The sequence below is a fragment of the Ochotona curzoniae genome, unplaced genomic scaffold (assembly GCF_017591425.1).
Source record: "Ochotona curzoniae isolate NIBS_2020 unplaced genomic scaffold, NIBS_Ocur_1.0 contig_3502, whole genome shotgun sequence".
Classification (NCBI taxonomy): domain Eukaryota; kingdom Metazoa; phylum Chordata; class Mammalia; order Lagomorpha; family Ochotonidae; genus Ochotona; species Ochotona curzoniae.
This window is the reverse complement of record NW_024465886.1, coordinates 77597-104035: the sequence shown is the minus strand read 5'-3', so window position 1 is coordinate 104035 and position 26439 is coordinate 77597. Positions and strand designations below refer to the sequence as shown.

The 26439-nt window shown below is 42.5% G+C and overlaps 1 protein-coding gene across 1 annotated transcript in view; it reads left to right on the top strand.

Annotated features, from left to right (window-relative positions):
• TMC1 (transmembrane channel like 1) overlaps nt 1–26439 on the top strand; it is a 107854-nt gene that overhangs the window by 19750 nt on the left and 61665 nt on the right. Inside the window, exons 3-5 of the mRNA XM_040980953.1 lie at nt 18190–18234; nt 19016–19184; nt 20281–20409. Coding sequence (XP_040836887.1) covers nt 18190–18234; nt 19016–19184; nt 20281–20409 — 343 coding nt within the window. The remainder of the gene's footprint in view (nt 1–18189; nt 18235–19015; nt 19185–20280; nt 20410–26439) is intronic.

The window sequence follows — 26439 nt, the reverse complement described above, 5'->3', positions numbered from 1 at the left end:
GCTATTCACCTTCCTTTTTTGACTCATAGTTGCTGTATTTGCTTATCTGCTCGTATCACTGAACTCAGAATTACAAAGAGGTGGATTGGGGAATCCTCTGGCCTTTAGAAATGCCCTTCCTTGCTCCAAAAACAAACCAGTTGGGTAGGACCACTGTTCCTGCCAGGACAGAAAGTGGACTAAGTCAGACTGGGCCAAGGACCCACTGGTGTGGCACTGGGAGGTGACCTGATAGAACAGCTGGGAAACTCCTTTGTCAGGATGCAATCCCTGTAGGTGAGCAGAAGAACCAAGGTTGGGTGCAGCCCAGACCAGGCCAGGTTACAGTATCCACTGGCTTATGTGTGGTTCAGTTCTTGGGGCAGGTCAGGATGGGCCGGCTCATAATACCTGCAGACAGATCCGAAAACCAGGATGAGGTTCAGGACAGGCTGGGTTGGGCCATAACGCCAGGCAGTTCACATTAGGGCCCGGACTGGGTGCTGGCTGGGCTGGGCTGGGCTAGGTTAGGCTAAAGCAGCAACCAGCATGAGATGGAACTGGGGGCAGACCAGGTCAGGCTATAGCACCTGCAGGTAAATGCTAAGTGTGGCAGGCCTTGCCAGACTGGGCCGCAGCACCCACCGGCATATGTGAGACTCTGGGGCAGGGTATGAACCCAGTGTGGGGACTTATGGGGGATTCTCATGCTGTGGAACTTGTGAGAGCTGGGACGTGGAGCAAATCAGGTAGGCAGCGCCACAACACGTGTTGGCCTGCATGTGTTCTGGGTTAGGGGGAGAGCCAGGCTGGACTAGCTGAGTGTGTCCACTGGTGCACACACGAGCCAGAGTAAGTGCTGTGTAGTATCAGCTGGTTTGGTTGGACTTTGCTGCAGCATCAGCTGGCAAGTGCTGGGAATAGGTGCATATCCTGTCAAACCAGATTGCGGAACTACCTGGAGAGTGTAAGATCTTGGAAAGGGAGTGGGCCCAGAAAGGAAACTGTGGTACCTCTCTGAAGGACTCCAGCTCCCACTAGTGAGCATAAGAACCAGGTTCTGGAAGGGCCCCGCCGGCCTGAGTGTAGGCTAGATAGTGGAGTCAGTTGGGTTCAGCTAGGCTTCAGTGGCTTGTTGATGTACATGAAAACTGAATGATATGTGAGACAGACTGGACCAGTCTGCTGTACATACTTGCAAGCACAGGAACCAGTGGTGGGGGTGAGCCTGAGGGGGGCAATTGGGAGTTGTTCCAAATAGGCTGCAGTTCCTGCTGGTGAATGTGAAGGTCAAGCGTGTGGTGTGAGAGGATATGGCAGCTCATTGGAGCCTGCAGAGGACATCTGGTAGCAGTGCGGGGGGAGGAGGACAGAACAATTGGATAACTATCCCAGCCAAGTGTTGACAGCAAATATCTGGGCAAATGGACACTCTAAGGTGGGCTGTGTCAGCCAACGGACCTTGGAAGGATTTCGTCATTCTTAAGCAGTGAGATCGACAGCATTTCAGAATTATCAAAACTACTCGAGCAGAACCCTTGGAGCATGCTGCGCACTGGGGACCCTGGAATGACATTGGGTGGTTGTTCCCATCCCCAGACACTGAGGTGGTTGGGAAGCTGGGTATGGCTGCTCCCCTTACCTCTACCCTTTCCCTAGGTACAGGCAGAAGAAAACGGAAATTTGGAAACAAAAGTCTCACCCACTTTCCCCTTATGCTCGACCTCTCCCACCCTAATCAACTATGTAAATGTCACTGAAAACTAAAAAAAATTTATATACATCATATGATCATATATATATGATCCTATAGTTACCTTGTAAATATCACCAGGGACCACATTGTAATCAGAAACATTCTTTGACTAGATGTAAACTGTTAAGAGGTAGTATCAGCTTTGAAAATCTGTGTTTGCATTTCTGCATGGTTTGGATACCAGAAACTGCAAGGTGGAAAACATCCCTTTCACAGTCTGAGAAGGCTTGCTTAGAGAAATAGGCGAGCTTCTGGAGAAGGGATGGTGGACACGGGAGTGAGCTGCTGGATGCTTGGAGTGTTTTGGAAAAGGTATAATGCACCAGGTACAGACTGAGTTATGCCCCATCGTTGCTCTAGGGAGTGTCACATGCCACCTTAACCACGTAGGCTTGCATAGAATGAGCCGTGGGACCATGCCATGCTAGAGAGGTTGACCAAGCTCTCATCTGAAGAGAGGACTGTAGCAGGTGCACTGAACAGATAGCCTGGGGTGAGATTTGACGCAGGAGGAGAAGCACAGCGATGCTGGCAAATGCATGCTGCCCAAGTCCTCGTGTCGTCCTCATTCATAGTCTTTGCGACTCTTGCTTTGCGTCCATCTGGTTGGCAGATGGATACAAATGCCTTTTAGCTTCCCTGAAGGCACGCGGACATTCATGTTTCAGAGGGTTTCTGTAACATGTGCCTGGACTATATACAACTGATTGTGGGTGTGCAAGTGTGTGGGCCTGCCCTCATGCTGAACCCACCACCAGTTCAAATCTGATTTTTAACTGGGAAAATGTCACATACTTCTTCAGTAAATATATTTTTAGAAATGGAAAGTAGAACTCATTCCAAAAGTTCTTCTCTCCTACCATCAGGGAAAGTAGTGCTTTATTTATAGAAATCTCAGGTCCCCAAGTACCTTCAAGAGTATTAATAGTGCAAACCGAAGAACTAAGTATCAGACAATCAGAACATATGGTAATAGTAGAAGGAATGTGCTGAAGGATAATAGTAGAGATGGGCTGTGTAGATAGGGAAGGACTGAAGAAGGCAGAAATTGATGGTGTCAAAGTCACTTTCCTTGTAAAATTGGGTCAGTTGCTAAAGGACTATACTATTGCAACAAAATTTTTCGGGTGGGGGGAGATGGGGAAGGAGATTAAAGATGTGGGGGGGGAATCCGTATGGGTAATAATATGATTTCAATAATATGAGTTCAATTTTACTGTTATGTAACATTCCATTTTATGAATATTCTAAAATTATTATATATATAACTTACATATTGCTGATAATGCTTTGGTGTTTTGCTGTTGTGATTCTGTCATGAACAGAGCTGTTAACATCAATAGTATTTGCCACTTGTTCAGCATGGACAGCAGTTTCTTGTGGATGCTCTTGTAAATTAGCTGAGCCTTAGTTTCAAGAAACTTTCTACTCTACTGGATATTGGTGAATTCTTTTCCAAAGTAGTTGAGCTAATTTACACTCCTCTTAGCCACGTATTTGATATTAGCACACTTATTGATGTTGCTCCCCAATTCGGTAACATTTTTATTCCTATCTGTGTTTTACTGACTTTTATTTCCTTGTATGTGATCAGCCCTCTTTCTTGATGTGTTTTTTTGTTACATGTTTTTTCTCTTCTATCAGATTATTGTTGATGTGTTTGCCCAGCGTTTGTTTGAGGTGCAGGTCATTTTATACCTCACACATGAACTACCCATCCACATCTTTGCCAGATTCCACCTATTAGGGTTCTTGTCCTTCTCTTGTTAGGTAGAAATTAGTTATTTCAATTCTATAAAATGCTCAGTGAATTGTAAATATATTCTAATTTCATTCAAAACATCTTATTTTGTGGATATGAAGTTTGCAGATAGTTTTGGTTAATGTATTCATAAGTTTATTAAGTTTTTTAACAGCAGTATTAGATTTTTAGATTTCTATTTACATTAATATGTTAAATTGTACATTGCCATCTTCGTAGTTTAGAAATGCAATGAAGTGTGCTTGAATTTCATTTCCTTATAAATCACCAGTATGAATGCTTTTGAATATAAAGACTGGTATCAGTTGTATCTTATTTTACAACTTAGCTAAGATTCCATGCCCAAAAAAGCAGGAAAAGTCAGTGAATACCACCTTTACCGGAGTTTATTCCGAGTCGTCATCTGGAACGTGTTACCTATTGCTTTGGCTAAAATCGATGTACATTCTAGATGGGTCGGATCCACGTACAGATCAATTTGTAGAGCCAAAAGCCACTCGGGTGTAAGTGTGTTCCTGGTATCCATTTCAAAACATCGCTTCCTCTTGCCAAGGTCAGTGCCGCCACGCCTGGTATCACCCAAGTAACCAGAGAATGCCGGCTGCCCCCTCTCAAAATGCAGTCTCTCAGGCAATGTTACGTTTCAGCACTTTGGGACCTCAGAGCCGGAAATCATTTTTGCTTTTCGTTCTGAAGCAAACATTACTACATTCCCATGGAGAAGTTTTGCTCTGCAAAGAGAAAGCTCCATTTTCCCAGGAAAATACAGCCATTTCCTCGTTTAGTAAGGGTTGGCTGTAGAAAAGTGGAGCCAGCTCCCATTCTGGAGTCTGATTGCCTTGTTTAAGGCCCCGCTGCTTTGTCAGTAACACCTCAACTGCAGGCGGAGAGTGGCTTCTTTACTTACCCGTGTAATTTACAGAGTGTCCCTGGGCTTGACATTTCTCACCTTTCTGAAGGGGCTCTCCCTTAGGGCGGAGTGGGGATGAAGCCCTCCACAACAACAGGCAGGGTGGGAAATGAGGCAGGTTTTCTCCCACGCAGTGCAATGAAGCCAGGTTGGGTCTGAATGGGGCTTTCACGATAGGTTTAATTATATTTCTCACAGGGGCCCCAAATATAACCCTTTTGACCTGAGGACTCCCTCTCTAAATGGCAAGCTAAACATTCATGAAAATTTAATGGTGAGGAAATTAGTCACTTCTTACGTTTCAGACTGTGCAATGGCACCAGGGAGCACTTTCAGTGGCCGGCCAAAGGGGTGGACGAGCTGGCTCAAGCTGGAGCCTTGGCCCCTCCCACCTGCAGGCATCCTTGAGCTAGCGGGCCACCGGGCAGACATTCTTACCCAACGCCTCCAGGATGCCGCCCAAAAAAGGTATTTCAAAATGAAGGTCTGTTTGTAGAGTGTTGGCCTCCCCTTAGAGCTGCATGGTTGTCTGAAAAGTTTGTCTTACAGGCGTTCTGCCCACTTCACCTGGGGGGGACTCTTGCCTATTTCCATTATGTTGGGGTTAAGTTTTCTTGATCTCTTCAGAAATTGAGAAAGGTTTAGTGTTTCTCCACCCTCTGTGTTCTTTGAGGTCATGATTTTGCTAACTGGTTCGTGCTTCAGTTTGTGCTTTTCCCCTCTCACTTGGGGAGACAGTGGTTTTCCAGGGCAGCCGCTCAAGCACTGGTTCCAGTCCGTTGGAGGGTTAAGATTGTGTACCAGGTGCAGGGAACACTTTTGCACAAGGAGCTAAGTGAGTGTGAACGTGAGGAGGGAAAAGGCGAAGGCAGAGAGAGACGCCGGACGGCTGTGTTGGTGGCATTTAGTGAGGGCGTGAGCAATGTCGCAGAGCAGTTCTGGTCGCTGCAGCTTGCAGCAGCGTGCGTTTCCAGGGCCATGTGGGTGGACGTGGCTGGCTCACCTTTCTTCATCTGATGCTTATGCAGTTTAGCTTTTGGTTGATTTCAGCAACAGTGAAGTCGCCCAAGTGCTGAATTTCAAATAACATGGGCTGGATCTCCACATTTTATTTATTTATTATTATTATTTTACTTTTATTGGAAAGCCAGATATACAGAGAGGTTGAGGGACAGAGAGGAAGATCCTCCGGCCAATGATTCACTCCCCAAGGCCGCAATGGCTGGAGCAGTGCTGATCCAAAGCCAGGAGCCCAGATCCTCTCCTGGGTCTCCCACGCGTGTGCAGGGTCCCGAGGCTTTGGGCCATCCTCTACTTCTTTCCCAGGCCACAGGCAGGGAGCTGGATGGGAGGCAGGGCATCTGGGATTAGAGCTGGTGTCCACATGGGATCCTGGCATGTGCAAGGTAAGGACTTTAGCCACTAGGCTACTGTGCCAGACCCCAGATTTTCTTCTCAGTCTGAAACATCTGATCCAGAAAGTGATGCTCTCCATGATTACTTTAGCTGACTCAGACTTTGAAGGAAGTGTAGACTGAGACCTTACTTACCTGGGAAAGCAGCAGCAGCTCAGTGCTTAGGCCCCTGCACCCACAGGGCAGCCCTGCAAGAAGCAGCTTGCTCCTGGCTTTGGTCTATCCCATCTCTGACCATGATGGCTATTTGGGGAGTCAATCAGTATAAGAAGCTCTCTTCTTCCCTCGCTGTCTCTCCATCTGTCTCTCTCTCTCAGTCTCTGCCTTTCAAATAAAAATATATCTCTGCAAAAGACTGCAATAGATAATGAAAACCATCCCTGGCGAGACACCGAGCCCCTTAAGTCCTAGTTTCCCACAGCTCAAGAACACACTCTGCAGGTGGAGAATTCCTGAATGTAGAAATTCATTCATAATCCTCACTTAAATAAATCCTATTACTGTACATACTTTTGATGAGGGGAAGATTCAGTTCCTATTATTAAAAAGATTCATATCTGTAAGTACTAATATTAAGTCATCTTACTCTTTGGAGTTTGGAAGTTTAGTTCATGTAAAGCAATGTGCAGCATCGATTACTGAATATAACAAAAATGTACAGCTATTGCTTGAGCTCAGGGAACTCAGAGGCAATATGAGCTGATGAGACAGCACACAGAAAAAGACAAAAAGGCTGTACAAAGTGAGAACGAGAAAGACGTCTGAGTGCAAGTTATGAAGTGCCAATTGGAGTGCAGGGGCAATATACACTGTGCATTTTTCTCATTTGCAAATCTTTAGTCTTTTGCTATGACTCTAGTGAGCCTTGTTCAGTTCATTTAGATGATCTCTTCGGCAGCAGGTCAGTTGTGTTTGCGTTCGGACGATTACCTCCAAGTTCTGACTGCGGCAGTTCTGTGTATGCGTCTCAGACCAGCTACGCTCAAATAATGGGCCGAATGTCAGGATCATGAACCCTGGGTTTGAATCCTTTCTTTACTTCTCATGAACTTGAGGCCTTGAACCTTTACTATTACTTAAGAGAAGTTTGATTGAAAACAGTTTATATTCAAGTGTTGCTACCTAGGCTGTAGGACAGGTGACTCCTGGAAGCCGAGGGGAAGAGTGGGTCGGAGTCTTTGTTTAAGTGGGAATAGAAAGCTCTGCTTCCTTCTTTCTGCTTGCATGGTTTTGTCTTAGTGGACATGACAGGTAACGCTGAGACTAGGAGTGCCATAAACTTTCGTTTATGTTAGGGATGGATCAGTTCACAGACAGTCTTGGGAAGGTGGGAGGAAAATTCCCCAGAGAAGTAGGATGCCTGGGAAAGTAAAATGACAGGTGTTTCATTAGAACAACGTGCTTAAGCTCTTTTAGTGCAACTTCGTCTGCGAAATGGAGATAGCAGCTATTTTACAAGGCAAATCTGATATGTAGAAAGAATTCTGATTATGTTAGATTATTTCCTTCTTTTTATAGCCATTTTTTTTCGTTCAATATCTGAGATATTTTCTGCTGATTATATGTAGTTTGTAGTACCTACAAATAGAAGGATGTTTGGATATTTTTTTAAAAAGCACTGGAACAGTCTTACATTTCTATCATTTTTCTGAGGCAAAGATTCATGTATGAGGGATATTCAGAAAGATGGTTGAAAATACATATTATGAATAAGGCTATATGTGGATTTCAAATAAACTTGTCTTTTAACCTCACTTTACGTCAGCTCTGCAGTTCTCCATATTCTTTCTGAGGCAAGAATATACAGGGTGGATTCAGGGTTGAGTCATTTTTGATGATCTTTCTTCCAGGAAAGTTTCTTGCTGGGGTAAGAACTGTGCAGACACAGAGGGATCCAATACTAAGGGTGAGGTGGGGGGACTCCTGGGCTAATGCCTGCTGGGGTGTCACAGCAGGCTCTCGTGACAACGCACTAACCAAGAGAAGATACCACATGGGGCAGGTGTTTGGTCGTCCCACGTCGAAGCTCCTGCCTCATGCTCCTCTCGGATGAAAGGAAGTATTACAGATGGAGACCAGCCCAGGCCTAAACCAAGGACTTCATCCGGGTCTCCCATGTACAAACTGGAGGCTAAGGAATCGGGCCATCTTCTGCTGCTTTCCCAGGCACATTAACAGGGTGTGGAACTGGAAACGGAACATCCAGGACTCAAACCGGTGGCCTCGTGGAATGCCTGTGTCACAGGTAGTGGCTTAACCGGCTGTGCCACAGCATTGGCCCCATCAGTCTTTGCTCATTACTACTAGGTCTGTATTTTGAGGCTCAGTTAATAATCATCTCTTCTGAAAGCTTTCCTGAATTGCCTCAGCATGAAACAACTTCTTCATGTTCACGCTTCCTGCAGCATCAGGCTTTTTTGTCTCTTACATGTTACTACTCCTCCAAGTACTTTGGAGTGAAAATGCTATTTATTTCCCTCACATAGACAGTGACCAACTTTTTAAACCTAAATATTGGGACATTTGGTCAGATAATCACTCCCATATTTTCTTTATAATTATATAAAAAGTGAAATTATATTTTGTTAGGTTGTGAACCTGAAAAACTCGAAGAGGAGGAGAATTTGAGGGCAACTGCCTAGCTGCTGAACTCATGCTGTTTTTTGTCTGCCAACTAGCACAATATTGCTCTGGAGCAAATCTGCTTGAGGGAAGGGACTGATGTGCCACGCGAATGCCAGGAAAGCTCTTAGAAGTACCAGTTAGGCCGATAGATTTCAACCAGATTTCTTGAATCATTCCTATTTTGCCAGGGTTGGGGGCGTGGCAAGCACACACTAAAATGGCCTGCCTTCTTCAAACTCCAAGCACCAATGCTGCTTCCTATGTACCTCCTTCTCTAACTCCTACCTCTCTTTTGGCCTTTTATTTTTTATGTTAGCCAATAGCGTCATCTGGCTACTCAGTTTGTTGCAGGAAGACAATCATATTGTCCCTCAACCCCTTCACCTTATATTTGTTAAAGAAATTGAATGAACAGTTTAAAACTGTCTCTACAACAAATATTTCAAGTTTTAATTGCTTTTCTGGATAATTCAAACACTTAAGGGATAGGCATTCTAATTCTGCACAAGCATTTTTTAGGAAATTAAAGAAGAGGCAAACTACTTCTCCCCTTTCCCATAGGCCAGTCTTGGTCTGATGCCAAAACTACATAAAGACTTTCTAAGTAAACAAAACTGACACACATAAGAAATAAACTATTAGAAAATGTGAATTTTGAATATAATTTAACACATCAAGAACTATTCAGATGAGAGGTACAAAGCTTGAATCCTGAGAAGTATAGAATATGCTGGAGGAAACTATAGATTGTAGAAATAAATAAATATACCTCGCTGGTGAGTTGGAAGGTACGGTTTTGTTAAGACATCCGTTTTTTTTTATGTTGACATGTAGATTTGATGTGATTTCAATCCAAAACTTGGGAAGCTTTTTAAAGTGACAAACCGATCCTAAAATTGATGTGGAACCACAGTGGGCCTACAAGAGTGAAACTGTAGTTAGAAAATGTGTACTGTCCTTAAGGCTTACTGTAAACCGAGACTGATGAAGACAATGTTACAGACAAAAGACAATTTCAGGGCCATGAATTTTGTGTTTTGTAAAATAATGCAGCAGGTACTAATGAACTCTCCAGGTTCTAATCAAAACACCTTAACATGTTGGTTTTCACAGGAACACACTGTGTATCCTGGAAAAGCCGGAAGTTAGGGTTCTCTCGGAGTTGTTGAATGAGCGTCTCCTGAGGCCCAGGAATGTGTGGTCTCACAAGCTATGGTGGTTGAAGGGAGGCACGTTAAAGCTTGGGCAGCACTGCCTTGGCTGCTTCCTTGTAGACATCCAGGACCGAGAGGTGAAGAGGTTTGGAGACTGGCAAAATTCTACGCAACAGAACAAGGGAAAAACTGATGGCTTCTGTCCATGGAATCCATTAAAATACACTCTTGATGGTGCCAGGCTGAGCTGATGAATAAAATATAAGCTGATCTCCCATCTAGCCAGTAGTCTATTGTGATCATTGTGTCAGGGCGAGCAAGCAGCTTTACCAAGCATAGACGATCAACGTAATTTGTTGTCTGCAACTAACTCATTGTAAGTAGACGCATGAGAAAAATGCAGAAGTTGTACAAAAGCACTCTTAATGTTTACGTTTTCTGTTTCTCACACTCTCATTCACTAATGTTTCAGTATGTATACTAATAATGAGGTTTCGAATTTCATGACATATTAGGCAGGATTTTGAAATAAACAGGATCAGTGTTTGAATGGCAAAGATTTGGTTGAAGAGTTCAAAGTGAAGGTCTGTAGGTAGCTATGACTTAGGGTTTTGTTTTTTGAGAACACTTGAACATATTAGGGAGGCTGAATTGCTTTTGTGATTGCCATCATAATCTTAGTTCTGCCTCAAATCCTCTGAAAATAGGCTGTATTGAATTAGGGAACTGGGTTTGGTGTAGTCTGACCCTACTCTCTGGAATTGGGATCTGACTTGTTCTAATAAACATGACTCCATCCATTGGAAGGGAAAGGACTTATTTGTTAGATTTTTGACAGGTCTCTCTCCATCAACCCCAGCTTTTGTTCTTCCTTCCATTGGGCTGTTGGAAGACTGGGTTTATCATGCTTTCCTGTAGGAAGCAACAGTTAACAATGACAGTCTCAACCCTCTGGCACATAATCAGATAAAATTGATTAGATTCAACTACCAGAAAGCACTTATAATCAAGATACAGAATGTATTAGCAAGGACAAGATCCTGGCTTACACTGGACTTGGCAGACTGTCAAGCTGCTGCTAAATGCTTTTCTTCCTATGCCTGCTTTCTTCTGTTGCCACATAATCATGATTATCTGTCCTCTGACTGCAAAAGTACTGCCAGAAAAAGGAATTCCAAAGCTGGGTGAGGGTGATCATGTAAGTTTTTCATTCCAGACCCAATTGACTTCTGTCTCTTTGCATGGAATGATTTTATTATTTGCGTTGCACTGAAAGACTCAGTGGCTGCTGTCCCCTTGTTTATTGATTAAACCAAGTCTGTTGTACAGTTGCTTCTTCAACGGATAACGAGAAAAAGCTGGGTCATGAAGCTGACCATTCCCGTAGGCAGTGTGAATTTTATGGCATCTGCTTTGTGGCATAGCAACCAGACACGAGTGTAGAAATAAGAGTACCAAGAGGCGTGATTTAGAGTAATTTTTTATTGTTATCGTATCTCTTGGTGAAATTGGATTTAATGTCTTTCCAGACTAGATATTATGGAAATTTTCCTTCTTGCAGAGTTCATTGTATTAGTGTAAGACTCACTGCTGATGTCTTGCCCGTTCTTTCTTACAAGTTTAGCTGAAAGATGCCAGAAATTCGCGTGTGGGTTTATGCTAAAGAATTTGAATAGCTCTTCAAGACCTTTAGAATCCAGCACTGAATTATGCATATTACGTGTATTTTTATTATTATACTAAATTCTCACAACAATTATATATGATAGTTATTTTTCCTTCCCCTCACTAAGGCCCAGAGAGCTGAAATAAGTTGTCCAAATGCAAGAAGCCACCCAATTGTGGCAGAGCGAGAACTGAAACATACTTACATCTGATTGAAACACAGAGCTTTTTTCTATAGAGCCCGACATCCACTCTGAGCCATCTTTCTAGTCCTGCCATATGACTTCAGGAATCTTAGAATCATAGTTGAACAAAAGTGCTTAACATTCATATTTCTCTACCATGCCAGTCATGGAAATAAATTCATTCTTCATAACCATGATCTTGAAAAAAAAAAAAACATGGGTTCAAGCCAAGAAAAATCAGAAAGCTAAACATATACTTGCCTCTTGAAGAAATGTCACCAAAAACAAATAGCTCATACCTCCCCAAAGAATCTGTTATTTCTCTCTCACTATCTTTTTTTCTTCTTCTTTCTCTCTTTCTCTCCCTTTTTTTTATCTGTACTTTCTCTGGAAGTATTTTCCAAAACGTATGTTGTATCTTACTTCTGCTGTACACTTGTGAGTCTGTCAAGGAAATCTGAGGATAAAGTCTTGTTTTTGGCCGTATCAGCCAGGATGCTACACAGCCCTATCCATACGGCCAAGGAAGAACTACGGGCCAAAAACCTGAGAACTGGGAGGATCAACGGTGTAAGTTGGAGTCCAAACCCACGCAGGGCAACACTGATGTCTTAGCTCCAGGACTGTCCAGCAGCGAGCTAAAGCTCTCTCTGTTCAGCCTGTCCTTCTGTTTATGCTTTCAACAAATTGAATAAGGCTCACCAGCCATGGAAAAGGTTTCTTTTATTCAGCCTAGAGCTTCAAATGTTAATGCCCTTCAGGGACTTGTTACACACTAGAATAATGTTTCACCAAATACCTGGATACTTTGTGGCACAACCAAGTTGGTAATGAAATATCTGTGTTTTCTTTCTTATATTTGAATACAAGTAGTGGGCTTGAATAGCATACATATATATGTCTGTCCATATGTATGTAGCTACATGTATGTTCAATATAAATGAATCTTAGTCAGTGGCATTGAATGGGGTTAAACTTAGAATATGACTCAGATAAAACCAATCAATTGCTATCCCATTATTTTAAAAATGTATTTAATTTATTTAAAAGGCAGTTATATAGAGAGGGAAAAACAGAGAGAGACTCTTTCGGCAGTTGATTCATTTCCCAGTTGGTATAATAGCCAGGAGCCAGGAGTCCTCCAGGTCTCCCATCAGGGACATCAGGATTCAGGTGCACTGCCAGGGAGCTAGGTGACAGGTGGAGCAGCTGGGACCAGTACCCACATAGAATGCTGGTATTGCAGGTGGAGGTTTGACTTATGACACCTCAATGCCAGCCCCATGCTAATCCAGTCTTGTTCTATTTCTGCTTATAACAAATACTGATTGAGGATTTTGGGATTACCTTTTACAAATTACTAATTTGAGGGCCCGGCATGATAGCATAATGGTTAAAGTCCTCGCCTTGCACATGCTGGGATCCCATGTGGGCGCTGGTTCTAATCCCGGCGACCCTGCTTCCCATCCAGCTCCCTGCTTGTGGCCTGAGAAAGCAGTCGAGGACAGCCCAAAGCTTTGGGATCCTGCCCCTGTGCGGGAGACCCGGAAAGAAGTTCCTGGCTCTTGGCTTTGGATTGGCTCAGCTCCAGCTGTTGTGGCCACTTGGAACCATCAGACGAAAGATCTTCCTTTCTGTCTTTCCTCCTCTCTGTATATCTGCTTTTCCAATAAAAAAAATATAAATCTTAAAAAAAAATTACTAATTTGGAATAAAGAGTGACCAAGAGAAAAATACAAGCACACAGTTCACATCCATTGGTTCACTTCCCAAATGGGCACTGCAGCCAAGGCAGGAAGAGTCTGAGCAATCTGGACCTCAGAGATCTCACTGCTAAAATCAAGCTATAAATAATGATCTTATTTTATTATTATGAACATAAAATGAAAATACTTAGAAGGCAATTGCCATTAAAAAGATCTTAGTGATTTTTAACTTTTCGAGAAAAAATTGTTCATACGTGTCACATATGTTATTATGTGTATTTGCACATATCATTCCATACTTAAAGACTATATTTTCATAGTTATTGATTTCATTCAGGCATTAGCTAGTCTTTGTGAGATATGTGGTTTGGCTACTTTTCTATATTTATATTTCGTCTACTTCAAAGGCATAGTAACAGAGGGACGGGGAGAAGGAGAGGGTGTGTGGCGGCTAAGTAAGCAGGGGCTCAGGCACCTCGCGGCTCTCTGGCTGACGGGGCCCTGTCTTGTCTTCAGGGATCATATGCATCCTCTTGTGGCCAAGGGATGAGCTATGGGGAAATGCAGAGTCATCCATGAAGGAGTGGGTAGGAGTTAGCTTGCTCAGGTTCTTTAATCCTCACAATCGTGTATTGTTAAGCATGTTACTCATGAGGGCATCTAGAATTCAAACAGCTTTTCGTTAAGATGTCGACGATGTCGGGCAGTGTCTTCAGTTGAACAGCAGATCCCAAGAGGTGTGATTTTTCCCGAGGCGAGGTACAGAAAAAAAAAAATGAGTCATTCTTTGTAATGAGTTACTTTTGCTTTTTCCTTTTGTTTAGACAAGAAAAAAAAATAAAAGAAAGAAAATGAACTAAAGAATTTCATTTTTCTTGGTGTTATTTCTGTTTTTCAGGAGAGCAGGTACAAATCAGGAAATTGCAAATGCAAGTCCCACATTGCTTTCAGTTTTTCCTTGCTGTTCCCTTTGGTTTCATAGCTGCAGCGCTAAGCCCTTTTGTTCTTTAGAAGGCACTGATTAACATTTGCTAGTATATGCTAATGAGCATTAATTATCCTCTCTGGTGTGAACAAAGCAGTGTGATAAAGAAAGGGTAGAGACCTTACATAGAGTTCGTCCAGCCTTTCTTTATGTTTAGGAATAATTGCCTGTTTTTAGTTCTTTCACAGTTCTTTCTTTTTTTTTCCATTTCTTTTTTTACACATGATTCCTGGCAACAAATATTCCTCATCATTTTTATCTTTCAGAAATGTTACGGAAGATTTTTTGTTGCTGTTGTTCTAAATAAGCCAAGGAAATAGCTGCTGGGGACTTCTAATACATATTTATATTTTCATCTGGTTGTTAATTTGGTTGTCCTATTACTATAAAAGGTTCAGCCAGAAAATCTCACGCAAGAGTGTATATCTGCCGCACCCCACCGATTTACAGTGGTAATTACAGTGTAAGCACACACACTCTGAAAATATGGTATGACAATATGATTCAATGAGAAATGTTACTGTTCTGTAATAATCTGGAGGCAAAGAAAGAGCAAGACGTATTTGTTTAGAACCAGAGAAAGCTCTGTAGACCTTCATAAATATCCATTTACTTATTGAGATTATATATAGCCTTTTTTTTAAAGCCAACCCTCCAACCCGCTTAGAAGAAGAGCTGTTTTTGTTCTTTGTGCAGAGAGCCAGCTCTACAAAGTACCTAATTGCAGTTTTTTGTAAATATTCTAGAATGTAAGTGGCCATCAGGAGAACTAGACTTCAGCTCTTGGATTCGCTCTTTCTGATTCTCATGGATCTTTCTATTAGTATGTAAGACATTCTAGCTAGCTGTCTCCAATTCCTCATTTCCCATTTTTATTTGCATTTCCCTCAGTCTGTCTGTCTCAAGATCATCTCTGATCTCCCTGTTGGCAAACCCGACGGCCAACTTGCCATCTTCCTGGTCAGTCACACAGCAGTGCTAGCTGTCTTTGGGGAGGGCAGTTGTCTTCCCCACTCTCATTTGCCTTCTGCTTCACCAGCTCTTCCTTCTCAAGTTCTTTGCTGGAGTCTTTTGTCTCCTGAGCTTCAGAGCTCTCTTTTCCTATTGCTCTTATACTCATGTTTTGGTACTCTTCTGTCTTGAGGCTTTAAATGGCATCTGTATGCTACACATTCCAAATTAGTGTTTCTAATACAGATCTTTTTTTGCTGAATTCCAAATTAAAATATTCAACTACTGAACTGCCCAAGACCTCAACAGGCTTGGATGGTCTCGGTTCTGTTTCTAATGGTACAATGAACACTCATCCGTGAGCTAAGTGTGAGTCAGAGGACCAGGTGGTACCATCCCATTGTTCTGACCGTGGGGTTACTGTGGATCTTAAAGAACCCTAAACTGTGCCCAGTGCTTTCAGTTAATTCCGAACGCTCCCAGCAGCACTGTTTTCTGATGTACTCTCATGTCTATGAAATGTGACACTTGACTGCTGTTTCCTTTTAATGCTTTTAGTTTCTGGATCTATTTGGACGAAACGGGTTGCTTAGGAGTTCATCTCCTCCTACTGCATATTCATAAGAATTTATACTTCAGTGTAATTCAGCTGTTTAAAATACTCGACAGACTTCTTGTCCTTTCACTGTTTTCTCATCATGCCCATGAAAGAAGTTTCTTTCTAGAGTACAGGATCCATTGCATTTAAGGAGCGCTTAAACCACGATGTGGGGAAGGTGGTGGTGGGGTGAAGTTTTATGACTGTGAGCAAGCTCCTGCTGCTGGAGATTACTAAGACAACAGGTGCTGATAGACCCTCTCCAAGACTGTGTGGCAAAGGAACTACAGTTGGCTTCTCCCAGTTACGTATTTTTGAGTTATTTTCTCACATAGGCTTTTGTCTTGGAGGGCATTCCTGGCTCTCTTCAGCATTGCTTTGAGTTGAAGCAGAAACAGACACGTGTGGCTCATTCCTTTTCTGGCCAGTTATTGTTCTGTTAGAATCAAACTTGCTTTGAGACCTCGGCAGTCGTAAATCTCCTGGCTGTGTGGCTACTTTTTAAGGCTTGTTGCTGATGGCACCCTTGGTAAGGTGACCTTTGATCAATAAAAACAGTTATTATTGCAATACATACGAAACATAAGTTGGTTGTTGGTCAGAGGGATGTAGTTGAGGGAAGACGACGTCCACTGAGACTGTGAGGCTGATCATACACCGACTGCCGGGAAGCCTAGTGAAAATGAGCTTTTTCTGTAACACTCTTCATTGCATCACTTGGAAATGCAGCCTGTTTTTAAAATCCTGCGTTTGGCACCACCATTGTTATTTAACATTCACCAATAATTTGAATGTTTGTTTTGAAGGACATAGACATAGAGAGGGTAACATAAAGAGAGAATGAGAGAGGGAGAAGTCGGCTCCCAAGTGGCATTCCACAACTCGTCCCTTAACGGTCACCTGTAATTGTCCTGCCTCCAGCCCTGCTATCCCCCTCCTCTAATTACTAGAGAAAATGAAACAGTTGCTTATTTACTTGCTTTTGCTGCTTTAAACAAACAAACATGTAATCCTTCCTACAGATTTGTTTATATTGCAGTAATTCTTCCTTGATTGACTCCATTTAATGACATCCCAGTGAACCGAACTCTTACAAATAAGTGTAAGGTGACGTAAACATCGTATCTTTAAATTTTCTTTGGTTCTATGTGTTGCAGAAGAGGTGGTGGGTTCCTGTGTGCTGTTTTTGTTTTTTTCTCAGCTGTTCTTATATTGTGAATATGGATGAGTTCCTGTCCCAAGGTTAATCTTACGTCATCAAAATGCCTTCCTAGAGAATTTTTCTTTGAAGACGCTTAGTAGCTGTATTAATTGCTAGTAAAAGCCCATGACCTATACTAGAATGCAGAATATCTTCTTAGAACATTATTGCAAACTCTAGTAGTGACATAAAATCTTTGTTCTGTACAGATTCAATTACAACCAGCTATTGCCTGCTCGAAACAGAAGAACATTTGTGTTCACATTCCATGTCTGATGTTAAATGATAACATTTTTGCATATCTTAAGATTTTTTTATGCAGATGCTATGTAAAGGAGAAAGTTCTTCTTACAATAACCTGCTTTGTGAATGAATTTGCATCTTGGCATGTGTCGCCTTTTTAACATGCTCGTAGAGTTGTGAAAAATGACCTCTGAGAGGGTGCAAGCAGAAACAAAATCTGAAGTTCTTTCCCCTGTTCACAACAGTGTTTGTCATCTTAACTCTTTTGGCTTTTGCCATTCCACTTTAAGTAAAAATATAAAATTAATATTTTATAAGCAAGTTACTAGGATTTTTACCAAGGGAAGTTGTGTAGAACTCCGCAGACACTGGAAGAACGTTGGATTGACAAAGGAAACATATTCATTGCTATTGGCGGAATGAATAAACACATTGATTTTGGCTGAAGGATTTTAAAGATTTTACTTATTTGAAAGGCAGAATAACAGAGAAGAAAGAGAGGGGACAGGAGGGAGAGAGAAAGAGACCAGTCTTGTATTCACTGGTAACCTCTCCACTCCTTCCCGCCACGGCTGCGATACCCAAAGCAGCGCCAGGGTGAAGCCAGGATCTGGAAGTTCCGTCCTGGTCTAGCATGGTGGTAACAGGGATCCATCGTCTTGCACTGCCGTCCTCAGCAGATAAGCAGAAAGCTGAAGGAGAAGCGGGGTATCTGGACATGAACCGCACTCCGTTGTGGAATGCCAGTGTCTCAGGAGACGCTTAACCTGCTGTCTCAATACTGGCTCTGCTTGAAGTCACTCTGAATTGAACTAATAGGCTTCTAGTTGGTATATTTCACAAATCCCTGAAGGTGAGAAACCATAAATCTTTCCACACCACTGTGTAAAAGTCTGTAGCTACCTATCTCTAATAAAAATGCTCATTTCTGAAATGCACAGACTTACTGAGAAATGTTTTTATTAACTGCAGAAACACTGATGGAATTATTGAGAGTGAACACTAATACTTGCGTGGGCATTTGCATAATTGCTGTGCTTTCTTTCTTCAACAGTGCAGATCCAAGTGGAGGAGAAAGATGATACTGAAGAAAGTTCGAGTAAGTGGGAATGGGCCTACTTAGCATTCGTTTCTTTGATGATGTATGTAAGTTCCGAGTTTTCAGTCGCTTACCTTTTGGGAAAGAACAACTGTAGAAAAGAGGAGGAGCACATGTGGATGATTTTTTTTTATATTATTCCTCTCTGTCTCGCCTCCTCTCTGTATATCTGCCTTTCCAATAAAAATGAATCAATCTTTTTTTTTTTTTTTTGAAGAATGGCATTGTGGTGTTAAAATCGCTAAGTGTTGGTCTGGGAAAGGTTTATTTCTCCTTTATTTTTTTAAGAAGCAAGTTTGCATTCCACTTTCTTTTGTCCTGTGAAATATCTGAAGCCAGGAGCACGGAACTCCGTGCAGGGCTTTCACACGGGGAGCGAGAACTGAAGCACGTGGGCATCATGCCTCCCCCGGGGTTATCAGAGCAGTCCGTTAGTACATGGATCGGTGCTCCAATATGTCTCAAGTCTCAGTTTGACCCCCTGAGCCACAATGCCTACACCCATGACCTTCTAATTAGTGAACGTTGGGACAGTATGAATTTTTAAAAATCTGGGGCTCTGCATACAGGTATTTAAGTAGATAAAGGACATTGAACTCTATAGATGCTTCCTTGGATAGTGCAAGATGAAATATGTAGTCCTGGTTTTCTTATTGTGCCACACAGAGAATTGCTGGATTGGGACCTCAGATGTCTGACACTAGTCATTTTGAAAGCTAAGCTTTGATAACAGGAGAGAGAACTTTTTGATATTGCTCACTGTATCATCCACTGTGTTTAGGTGGGGAAGAAGAGGAGGAAGACAAACTACCTAGAAGAGAGAGCCTAAGACCAAAAAGGAAACGGAAAAGAGATGTCATCAGTGAAGATGACCCAGTGCCTGAACCGGAAGATGAAGAAACGCGGAAGGCCAGGGAGAAGGAACGGAGGAGGCGGCTGCGGAGAGGAGCGTAAGTCAGACTGCGACCTGAAGGGGCGCTGCAAGAGCACTCCCTTCAACTGATCGCAGTCCTTAATGTTGGTTCATCTGCTTTTGGAAAAATAGGCTTCATTCGCACTGCCCTGCTGTTCCATCGAATGAAATGTATTTAAATAATTGCAGTGGAGTTTCAGTACTTGTTTATTTTCATTGGATTTGCAAGGCAAAGGCATAGAGGAAGCAGAGATCGAGGGAAGGCTCTCCTGCTTGGCTCACCCCAGTACCCGTCACTGCTTGAAGAGATGTCTGGAACCAGCAGCTGGAACTGCACACATGGTTCTCACGTGGGTGTTGGGGAGTCCTTTGTCTTGCAGGATAGGGATTCTCATGCAACAGATAAATTAGCCCACGATTTAAGAATGGTTTTTGCAGTTTTATGCACATTAGTAAGAAAGAATATCAGGCAGTACAGTATGTAGACCGCAAAAGCTGAACTAATAAATACTTAGCCCCTCCTTTAATACTGCTTCCTCTGTAATACAGGATTGAGTTATCATTTCCAGTGTAATATTGTCCAGCTTCTCTTGGTTCAACCAGGGCAACATTTTCCTGAATACCAACTTTGTGTGCAATAATATATTTAATACTATTTGAGGAAAATTCAATAAGTAAAAATAAGTTTAATAATTTAATTGAAAGGCAGAGAGACACAAAAAGGGACAGAACTAGATGGAGCTTTGGTATCAGATCTGCTGGTTCACCTCCAGATGCCCATGACAGGTGGGACTGGGCCAGCCTGAGGCCAGGGTTCTGAAACAGAATCTCTATTGTGCATGGCTGAGATCCAATTCCCCATCATCTGTTACTTCTCAAGGTCTGAATTTTAGTAGTAAAGAAAATAATTTTGCTGATTCTGTTCCTGCCAGCCAGCTGGGAAACCCAAATCGAACTTCAGGTTCGCTCCCTGTGAGTTCAGTTCTGACAGGGGTGGACATTTGGGGAGTGAATTGATAAGAGGTTTCTCTCTCTCTGCCTGTGCCCCCATTCAGAAATAATGGAAAAAGGGGGAGGGGATGTGAATGTCTTCCTTAAGTTTGGAAGCCTTTGCTGTGTTTGTATCTTTAAAGGGAAGAAGAAGAGGAAATTGATGAAGCAGAGTTGGAGAGACTGAAGGCCGAGTTAGACGAGAAGAGACAGATGATTGCCACGGTCAAATGCAAACCTTGGAAGATGGAAAAGAAAATTGAAGTTCTTAAGTACGGTGCTGCTTTCTCTGGGCAAAAATACTTTTTTTGAATTGATCTACTAAAGAATCTGAATATTTTTTATAAATAATATATTCAATTTATCTCGCACGAAAATACTCATACAAGGCTCATATTTCTATTGCACGCATGTCTTAGGAGAGAGACCAAGTTAGTGAATATAAATTGGAGACAACTATGAAAAAATTCATTGCTTTGGGGGGTCTTAAAGCCCTTGTGGCACTTTAATTTGCTTTGTAAACTTAGGTTTCCTTAGTTTGATTGATCTCCAGCTCTCTTAAAATGTCCCATATTTGAATTTTACAAGGTTGTGTGATTTGTCTATATCTCTGTCTCTACCAGTCTCCAGACTGAAATGATCTTGTGCGTGACAGCTCTGAGGAGAGCACAGGGAGGGTGCTAGCGTACAGAACAGTCCGTGGGAGCCTCATGAAGGACTGTGCTCACAGGGTGCTGAGTGCTCAGAACAGTCCGTGGGAGCCTCATGAAGGACTGTGCTCAGAGGGTGCTGAGTGCTCAGAACAGTCCATGGGAGCCTCATGAAGGACTGTGCTCACAGGGTGCTGAGTGCTCAGAACAGTCCGTGGGAGCCTCATGAAGGACTGTGCTCAGAGGGTGCTGAGTGCTCAGAACAGTCCATGGGAGCCTCATGAAGGACTGTGCTCAGAGGGTGCTGAGTGCTCAGAACAGTCCATGGGAGCCTCATGAAGGACTGTGCTCACAGGGTGCTGACCTGTTGGAGATGTGTCACTCATGTTGATGGATGATGTGGGTGCAAACACTCAGAAAACACAAGTTTATAAATTCCCAGTATGCCAAGTGCAATGATTTTTTTTTTCCTTTTAGATGTTGGGAGCAGATGTGTTCCCCAGACACACACTGCATGTCTGTGTCTTGGTGGCTGGGGGAGGTGTGGCGTGGAAAAGGAAGAGGGTCTGTGCTAACAGCTGTGCTTTCGTCCCCCAAGTGGCGTGGAGAAGGAAGAGTGTCTGTGCTAACAGCCGCGCTTGCGTCCCCCAGTTTTGCTACAAATTGTGTTTTCCTGCTACTATTTTTTTTTTCACAAATTGTGGTAAGGTTTCAAAATTATCCCCTCCCCAACTTATTAACTAACAATGTTAAAATGACAGTATATAGCGTAATTATCCCTGATGTTGAAATGAAAAAGTTAAATAGGTGCCAGGAGAAGTCACGTATAGTTTTGGCTTTGTGCGAGCTGGTCTGTTATTTAAGGAGATCATCAGTATCCTGATACCTCAGTCACCGGAGAGCAAAAAGGAAAAGCATCCTAGATCCACCCTGCGGGCTGGCAACCTAACCATCATTTAGAACACAGCTTTCCCCCTATGGAATAAGGTTTTCCAAATTCCAAACAATGGGTCTAGCAGGACGTTCTTGCAACAGCCGCACAGGTATAGTTTGGGAACTCCGTGTGTCTGTCATGGGCTTTTCCAGCAGCAGTCGAGGCAGACACATTCCGTGTTCCTTGTCCTTGTGACTAACAGGTTCTCTGTCTCTCTTTCTCTTCCTTTTCTCTCTCTGTCTCTCTCTCTTTCTCTTCCTCTTTCTCTCTCTCTCTCTGTGTCTCTCTCTCTTTCTCTTCCTCTTTCTCTCTCTGTCTCTGCCCTCTTCCTCTTTCTCCCTCTCTCTCTTTCTCTCTCTCTCTGTCCCCCTCTCTCTCTTTCTCTTCCTCTTTCTCTCTCTCTCTCTCTGTCTCTGCCCCCTTCTTCTTTCTCTCTGTGTGCTCATGTGCCTGTGCCTGGAAATGTGTCTGTACACGACAGTACTCCCCATTTAATGAAGCAATCATGATCCTAAATCATAGGACTTAAAAATACCCTTTCCTGACAAACCAATGCTGGCTTCCCAAATACATATTGAAATATTAATGCCCCATAAAATTCTGAAACATGAAACCACAGGGAGCTTTAAACAGAAAGTTGTGAAATTGGAAAATTATTATTTGTGCGCTTTCAAAGCATAACAAAAGGGAAACAACTGGGGAGAATGCTAAGGAATGTCTCTCTCTCCTCTCCATTCGCATGGAGATGCAGAAGTGCTTTCCTTTTGCTCCTGCCTGAATGTCCCGTATAAGGCAATGGTGTGGGCATGGACTGTGCACTTGCGTTTCAATCTTAAGTTGCTCACGTAAGAGCTGTGTACATTTGAACGTAATGCGTAATCTTTCTGACCTCTGCTTTCTTCTGAAATTACCCTTGTTCACGTGTCACTAAAATCTTACAATGAGAAACTCATATAAATTATACAGTACGATAACAGAACACAGCACATAGGTAAGGAATATAGCTGCAATCATGATTCCATCTCAGAACACTTCACGGCAATGTATGATTCCCTGCCAAGGATAGCTTAAACCTGGCCATGCATTGCCGAGGTGGAGCAGATCTGCACAGGCAGACCCCACGAGTCTTGGGGGATGGTGACATTGCTTTGAGAATGTATAAAAGACCAGATGTTGAAGCTCCACTGAAATAGGGTGCGATATCTTGGAAGTTTGATGGCTCGTAGACTACTTCTGGATCTTCCAAAACATACTCAAGAGTTGTCTTGTGGCAGATTCCAGGGTCTGGGTCCTCAGACTAGGGTATAGCAATAGGTTTTAGAAGTAGGCAGAGAGGAATTTGTATGAAAATGAGAGCCACATAGGTACACTATTAGGATAGAGGTTAAAAATGGGAGCCTTCAACTGCATCTGGAACATTGGTTTACTCTGCAATTGGCCACAATGGCTGCAGCTGAGTCAAACCAAAGCCAGGAACTTCTTTTTAGATCTTTTTTTTTTTTAAGATTTATTTTTATTATTTTTTTATTGGAAAGGCGGATATACAGAGAGGAGAGACAGAGAGGAAGATCTTCCGTCCGATGATTCACTCCCCGAGTGCAACGGCCGATACTATGCCGGTCCGAAGCCAGGAGCCTCTTCCGGGTCTCCCACGCGGGTGCAGGGTCCCAAAGCTTTGGGCCATCCTTGACTGCTTTCCCGGGCCACAGGCAGGGAGCTGGAAGGGAAGTGGGGCCGCTGGGATAGAACCGGCGCCCATATGGGATCCCAGGCGTGCAAGGCGAGGACCTTAACCACTGCGCCACCGCGCCGGGCCCACTTCTTTTTAGATCTTTCCCATGGGAGCTTATAACTATGAATGAAGATGAAAATCCAGGTTAATCTGTTTTTTTTTCAGTTGTGCTCTGCTGTGTCTCATTTGAACCACACTTTCCAGTTAAATGCATTTTATCTTCATTGATGACATGTTGGGTATACATTCTCACTTCATTTCAGCCTCTTCTTGCTCTGAGATCATCTCTCCTTTGAGGATTTTTGTCTGTCAATCCTGGTTCAGAGAGCGTCCAAAATAGTCATTCAGTTATTAATTTGGCTCTTCTTATGCTCCATTGTGCTGCGTTTTCAGTATTTTAGGTAAGCAGTCTTTATTTCAGAATAGCCTTTGAGCTCCCGAGGGCGCAGGCGTCCGTCCTGTACTTCTCTCTTTCTTAGGGCCTGGCATAGTGTTTTCTCTGTGGATGACCGTGTTAACATGTTCCTGATTTCTATGTTGTTAGCTACCACTTCCTGGGGACAATGGAGCTCTGAGTGACGCCGGGATCTTTCATGAGCCTGGATAAATAAACGTGGAAAGGACAGAGATTGTAGTGATAAAAACAAACAAAAATTCTACAGCATTTTTCCCCTCAATTTCTGTAGTGTAGATACTTCCACTGGTACCAATTTCGAGTTACCAATAGTTTGAATTCCAGCTTTCACAGCTCCTGAACATTGAGCAGTTAGTTAACCGACTGGTGTTAACCAGCGTGAAATCACCTTCACTGGTACAACTAAAGATGACCTGAGTTTATGTTGATAGGAACCAATCTAAAACAATTAAAAGCAGAGGAAGAACTTGTTTATAATCAACAGTGAGAGCTGGCTATTAGTCTGTGATTTCAGTAGTCCAGATAAAAGTCTGAAGTGCATTGCTAACCTTTTATTCTAGATTCTGATTTTAACACATTGTTAAAAGTTTTTTCATCTTATATTATGAAATTCCCTCTAAAATCTTTCGGCACACAGGGGTTCAGTCTTCTTTCTCCTCCTCCTCTTCTGCTCCTTTCTTCATTTAAAATTCATCCCAAAGATTAAAGTATTAGGTGTGAGAAATGAGTTCTCGAGTACTTGGGCTATTTTCCATTGCGTCCCCAGGTTGTCAGTAGGGCATTGGACCAGAAGTGGAGCAGCTGGCTCGTGGACCCGCACCCACATGCAACGCTTGTTTGCAGGTGACGGCTCTCTACCAGTCCATCCCTTAGCAATTTTGATACATAGCAATTAACCGAACTTGCCCGCTTTAGAATTTTAGCTATGAGTAATAACCAATTTTCACAATTTTTATTAGATTTGATAAATATGTTTTCTTTGAAACGCTATTAAAATTGCCTGTGGCTGTTTTTAGATATACTTAATGTAATACATTAACAGTAAAAGGAAAGCAAATATACATCTGAGAAGCACAAAGTAATATTAATTGGAGAAATATGCCCTTATTGTTCTGGGGTCTGTGGTCCAGATGTTAGGTCAGGTTCTTGTAATTCACAGCCATTTGTTTCTCTGGAAGACAAGGAAATAGCTCCACATTTCCAAGATAGTATCTGGTATTTTCTTCCACAAAATATATGAATCGCTTTTTTTAAAAAAAAATATTTGTACTGACGTTTTTGTAACATCTGTACGTAAGTTTACATACATAAGCATACAAATGAATGTGTGTGTAAAGGCGGTCAGATATCTACACAAACACACATGACTTTGTGTGCGATCCAATTTCAGGCACACATTGTTCTTCTGCTCCTTGGCTTGTGCTGGATTGCAGGGATCGGAATAGGTTAGCAGGGAGACTGCTGGAGCCCTGTGAAATACCCAAAAAGCCTAGGTCCCACAGGAACACAGCGAACGCTGTGGGTGACCTTCCCTAAGCTCCGTTTCCTAAGACTGCTAAGTGCAGTGTCCCGGATAAAGTCTGTCATGTGGCACGCCATCGCATTTCCCCAGGTAGGTCCCGATTACTTGCAGAGCTGACTCAATTGCCATCATTTTAAGTCATCATTTGAAATTTCTTGCCCACTCATTGAACAGAAGGCAGAACAGGCAGTTCCAACTGAAAATGAAGACTCTTTGTTGCAACAATTTAGATGTAGCACTCCTAAATACCACCATGTAACATTTGAGGAAAAAAATGTCATAACATAAAAATGACTTAAAGAGTATACATGATAATATACAAGCACTGTGCAGGAATATTTTACCCAAATTTTCAATGCGGAATGGTGCTGCACCTCTAAGGCAGTGTTTTGAGAATTCTTTTGTTTCCCAGAATTCATTACAACGTCTTTTGATTATAATTCACAGGAGTCAACCAAGTGATGCACAGTCTTGCAAAGAGGCTGATACTTCTGTAGCTAAGAACATGAGGTTGTGCATGAAGTTCATGGTGGAAGTAACTCCTCTGCTAGAGAAATTCCTGCAGAGTGATGCCGGAATGATCTTTATATGCCTACCCGCATTCTTTTTTTTTCCCTTTCAAAGAATTTTTAATATGGTAGCTTCACAGGGTCATAGCAAATATATGATTATTGCCACAAAATAATTCTCATGAATTCTGTTAATGTTAGGTTAATGAAAAAACCGGAGTCAATGCAGTTCACAGATACAATTTTAAAACGTCTATAATTCTATCATCCTTAAGCAGTCCGGTTTAATTCTTGTCTCGTGTTAAGTCAAGGCTCTTAAGTAATTCAAACCTCGGTCATTCCTTCCCTTTTCATTTCAAGGCTGCTGTGTAGCAAATGGTGACTATTTCATGGACCTGTATTCCGTTTTTCTTAGAGCTGAAGCTGCTGAAAGGAATCTACACATTGCTAACGTTACAGAATTAAGATGAAACTGTTTTTTGTCCGCGCATACCAGAAAACCAACCACTGAAAAGCATGGTCTCTCCTGCTGAGAAAGCA